The sequence below is a fragment of the Rhododendron vialii genome, chromosome 5a (assembly GCF_030253575.1).
Source record: "Rhododendron vialii isolate Sample 1 chromosome 5a, ASM3025357v1".
In the NCBI taxonomy this organism is placed as follows: Eukaryota; Viridiplantae; Streptophyta; class Magnoliopsida; order Ericales; family Ericaceae; genus Rhododendron; species Rhododendron vialii.
In genome coordinates, this window is record NC_080561.1 from 16,743,907 (window position 1) to 16,749,250 (window position 5,344).

General features: G+C 39.1%; 1 protein-coding gene across 1 annotated transcript; it reads left to right on the forward strand.

The window, feature by feature from the left end:
- Positions 1–550: 550 nt before the first annotated feature.
- LOC131326230 (pentatricopeptide repeat-containing protein At1g10270-like) lies at positions 551–2,663 on the forward strand. The gene has a single exon (XM_058358926.1). It carries the CDS (start codon positions 620–622, stop codon positions 2,381–2,383), a length of 1,764 nt encoding a protein of 587 aa, XP_058214909.1. The 5' UTR covers positions 551–619; the 3' UTR covers positions 2,384–2,663.
- Positions 2,664–5,344: the final 2,681 nt, after the last annotated feature.

A 5,344-nucleotide genomic window follows, 5' to 3' on the forward strand; every position in this document is an offset into this window, starting at 1 on the left:
AAAACTTTCTTATTTTTCGAAAATGTTTTACAAAATCTTTTTTAAAAAAACTATTTTCAAAACTTTCATGTTTTTTAAAAATGTTTTCAGAAATTATTTTTGTTAAAAAATATGAAAAATGTTTTTAAAACTTTCTTTTCTCAAAAAATGATTTCAAAAACTATTTTCTTTGAAAAATGTTTTCAAAAAAAGTTTCAAAAACTAGTTTTTTTTTCTTTCGGAAAATTGATTTTCAACTTTTTTAAGAAATTTGTTTTTTTTTTAAATTAGTTCAAAAAAAAAACTTTTCCCAAATTGTTTTGTAATAAAAATGTTTCACAAAATTATTTGTTTTAAAAAGTTTCTTTTTTCGAAAAATGTTTTTGAATTTTTTTATAAAAAATCCTATTCCTTATTCCATAATTAATCCCACACGAATCAAACATAAAATTGAGTGAAATTGGGGATAAAATTAATCTAAGACAAATAATATAATGCTATTAATCTCAGGACAGTTAATCCCATCATTTTCAATCCGCGAATGAAATGAGGCCAATGGGTTTACTATCTATCCCCTCACTTCATTTCCTTTCACTCCAGCAGCTAGGGTTTACCATCTCTCTCTCTCCCAATCAGAACCATGACTCTCTACCGCCTCATTCTCCGCTCCCTCCGCCGGTCAACCTCTCTCTCCTCCACCATCACCGCCGCCGCCGCAAACCAAACCCTCTCTCTCCCCCCTCCTTCCCCCACTTCCCTAACCCCCACCCGCTCCTTCGCCTTCTCATCTGCCGAGGAAGCCGCCGCCGAGCGCCGCCGCCGCAAGCGCCGCCTCCGCATCGAACCCCCTCTCCATGCCCTCCGCCGCGACCCCTCCGCTCCCCGCCCCCCGCCCGACCCCAACGCCCCCCGCCTCCCCGATTCCACCTCCGCCCTCGTCGGCAAGCGCCTCAACCTCCACAACCGCGTCCAGTCCCTCATCCGTGCCGGCGACCTCGACAACGCCTCAGTAGTCGCCCGCCAGTCGGTCTTCTCCAACTGCCGCCCTACCGTCTTCACCTGCAACGCCATCATGGCCTCCATGTACCGAGCCAAACGGTACGACGACGCGGTCGCCCTCTTTCAATTCTTCTATAACCAATCTAACATTGTGCCTAACGTGGTATCCTATAACGTGCTCATAAATACTCATTGTGATGCTGGTCGTGTTGATGAGGGTTTGAATGTTTACAGACATATTATAGCTAATGCCCCGTTTAGTCCCTCACATGTGACGTATCGGCATTTAACGAAAGGGTTAGTCGATGCGGGTAGGATAGGTGAAGCCGTTGACTTACTAAGGGAAATGTTAAATAAGGGGCACGGGGCGGATTCACAAGTTTATAACAATTTGACCTTAGGGTTTTTGAATTTGGGGAACTTGGATAAGGCCAATGAGTTTTTTGACGAGCTGAAAGAGAGGTGTTTGGTGTACGATGGGATTGTGAATGCAACGTTTATGGATTGGTTTTTTAATCAAGGGAGGGAGAAGGAAGCTATGGAATCGTACAAGTCGTTGCTTGACAAACAATTTAGGATGATTCCTGCGACTTGTAATGTGCTTATGGAGGTGTTGCTTAAGCACGGGAAGAAAATGGAGGCTTGGGCGTTGTTTGAAACCATGTTGGATACTCACACCCCGCCCACTTTCCAAGGGGTCAATTCGGACGCTTTTAACATAATGGTTAACGAGTGTTTCAATTTGGGGCAAATCTCTGAGGCATTTGATGTGTTCAAGAAAGTGGGGAAGAAGCCTGGGTCGAAGCCATTCGCCATGGATGTGGCAGGGTACAATAACATTATCACTAGGTATTGTGAGCTTGAGATGATGGAGGATGCAGAGAAGATGTTTGTTGAGTTGACGTCCAAGTCGTTATCCCCGGATGTTAACACATACAGAACCCTAATCGATGCTTATTTTAAGGTGGGGAAGGTTGATGATGCATTGCAGAAGTATACCAAGATGGTTGAGTCTGGCTTGAGAGTGATTCCGGAATATGCCAATAGATGGTTTAGTGCACTGATTGAGAATGGGAAAGTTTTTTACTGTGCTCCGATTTTGACAAAAATGTGTGAAAGAGATCCAAAACCAGATGCAGTGAGCTATGACGTGGTGATTAAAGGGCTTTGTAAGGAAGGTAACTTCGACTTGAGTATTGAGTTAGTGGGTCATATGTTGAGGTACGGTGTTGGTGTTGCTCCTGGATTGAGGGAATTTTTGAACGAGGAATTTGGGAAAGTAGGAAGAGTTGAGGAGATTGAGAGGCTTTTAGCGATGAGGGGACTGGGTTATGGTGGATCCTGGAGGCCGTCAGGACCAGATACAGTAGGATCCCCTCGAATGCCAGGAGCTGTACCAGTTTAATTTGAGGTAAAATATCACCATTTTAAATTTGCTCATTCTCATGTATCAGGTACTTTTATTTGATTGGGCAATGAACTCTAGATTATTTATACTCCATGTGATTAGCATCTCATATGCCACAAGTCTGAGGGATGAGGTGTTTCTTTGCAGTTGGGCTATGATCACGCGGTTTTGCACACGACATGCACCTTTGTAAGCTGATGATAACATTGCTAGTTATTATTGGGATGTCTTCGTGTTAATAATTGAATAAGTTACTATGATAGCTATGTTGCTTTCATTGTGTTGCTTGGGCATGTTTTTTGAGAGCATGTTTTGTGCTAAACAGGTAGCATAATGGACAACAGTAAAATGACACGGGGCATATTTATTATGCTAATCACAATGCAGTGTTTGCATATTTTATGCACTTGTATTCGAGCATTTTAAATCCTTTTCTTGGATCTGGAGGAGTGGTTTTTTCCTTTGGTTCTCTTTCATGAGAAGGCTATATTTCTTCCACTTCAAGTGGGTCAGATCTAAGTCATGTAATGGGCAAGCGTGAGTGAGAGCATGAAAATGCCTTTCCCAAGCTACTAAAATTAGTGAAAGTGGGAGGATTGAAAATAGGAATGCAGAATAAGGAATAAGAACGGGAGCAAAGAGTCCTATGGGGGGGATTATGTGACCCTAGGGTCAGATTTCTTTGAAGAATTACGATGAGATGGTTGTTCTGACTCCGTGTGGATAGTAAAAGTTTGAATGAGCACTATTTTCATTCGTGAAAGGGTGACGTTATGGTTCCAGTCAATAGCAGTGTTATACTCGGAGAAAGGGAAAATTGGTGTCTGAATTTATCTTCTTTTTTTGTTCGTTTGTTTTGCTTTCCCTTCACATTTTTGTAGATTCGATCACGTTCGGATTGTGCCCTAGAGGATGTACGAGGCTCTAAAGTCTGAAGTCACTTTGCTCGTGCGGGTAATCACTTCATGAAAATATCCGGGTTTGTAGACATGATAGTAGACCGGATCCGAATGTACAAAACCAGAAAAAAACTAGAGTACTGGAAACTCAATTTAGGAATCTCTCATGTCTTTGTCAGGTAAGGCTGTGTTTGGATCATTGATGGTTGGCTTTATTAAAGGAAAGAAAAATGCTAGGGAAACCTTGGCCATACACTTCACATCTTCTCATATGTACCCAACTTTTGGTGTACGGTGGTGTACCTATGTTCCTGTGCATTTCTAGTCACATATCTGAAAATGAAAATCTCAAGACATAATAATCTAATAGCTGAAAATGTACCGACACAGAGGTTACACACCAAATTGGGTACAAACTCATTACGGGTGTAATTGGTTTGGCCTGTTCGGTTATTGTTCATTTTACAAACAAACTGAGCAGTTGTTTTGGTGTGATCATTCTTACTTCGGTTTTTGTCTTGTTTTGTTTTGTTTTGGGCTCACTACATAATTTTCTTCTGTGGCACAGCGAACGGGCAATTTCTTCACGAGTATCTCGTCCATCTAAAAAAGAGCAGTTTGATTCATAATGTGATCGACAAAACAAATAGATCAACGAAAGGAACAAACCAAAAAGATTGTAAGGGTCAATAAATCTCATTTTTTAAATTGATTTCAGGGTTTAAAGTCTCCTTAATATCAACACTCGAATTTCTTTAGAAGTAAAATCCCCAAAATTTGTCAAGCTTCTTTGTTCTAACCTTAACCACTGAGAGAGAGAGAGAGAGAGAGAGAGAGAGAGAGAGAGTTTAACCTTATAGATGTTGGGATCGGGTCGGTTTCAAACCGTTCCCTAAATCCAATTCCGAATCAAAATAGAATTTTTTAGGAAAAAACTAGAAACGGACCCGAATGGACTAATGTACAAAAACCGACCAAACGGTTTGCTGGAGAACCTAAGACCAATTTTTTTAATTTATTAATCTTACCGTAAATTCATTATTCAAAATACGGCCAAAGTCCCCAATAATTAGAGCTAAAGTAAAACTCTTTTTTTTTTTTTTTCTTTTTTTTGGGTTAGTAAGCTTAAGTAAAACTTGATTTAGTCTAATCAAATTCGATCACTCTGTCCAAATTTCCAAAAACACTACAGTAACAAATTAGAAACATTTTATAACAACTCTATGCGGACATTTCTATAATCTCATGGTCCTATTCATTGCATTTCTTATTTTTTGTGCTGATGGAGTTCACAAGCAAGCAATCAAGCCACTGATAGCTTCACTTAATTTTTCTTAAAGACGATGATGGGTATTATTGATATTTTAGAGAGTCTTTGTTTATCCTTCGAAATTTTGGGATTAATCAGTTGTCTCGACAAGAGAAATCGAATAAGTAAAATTTATGGATCGAAATTAAAAAAGTATGGATAAGATGATCAAAAGTTGAAAACTCTTTTTTTTGGAACTTTTCTCTTTACTGACTTTTGAATATAAATTTTTATTTTTTAGATTTCATTCGTCAAGAATCAAGATAAATGATTAACCCAATAATTGAATGTGAATCTTATGAAATTCCAGAAAAATAACCAAAAGGACGGTGAAAATACTTAATTTTGTCCAACACAGATCTTATTTATTTGCGGGGCAACAGAAAAAAGAAAAGATAACAGAAGGGAAAAAAGAAAAACGTTCAAGGGTTAGTTTGATTCACTTCTATCTGTTATTTTGGTCAGGAAAATGACAAAGGAAATGAATACGCATTTGTCAACCAAAAAATGTAAGATTTTCTTTTCCTTGGCTTACAACGTATGTATATGTAGGGGGGTATGTATATGTAGGGGGTAAATGATTCGGTTTGGTCCAGTTTTGGTTTTTTTCCAAATTTTTTTTGTTTGAACATTTTACAAACCAAACCAAATATTAATAGTTTGGTTTGGTTCTGTTCACAGGCAACGCCATAGCCAACATAGTGGGGTCGGTTGACCCCGGGGAAGAGATGGAAATACTACTATTATTAT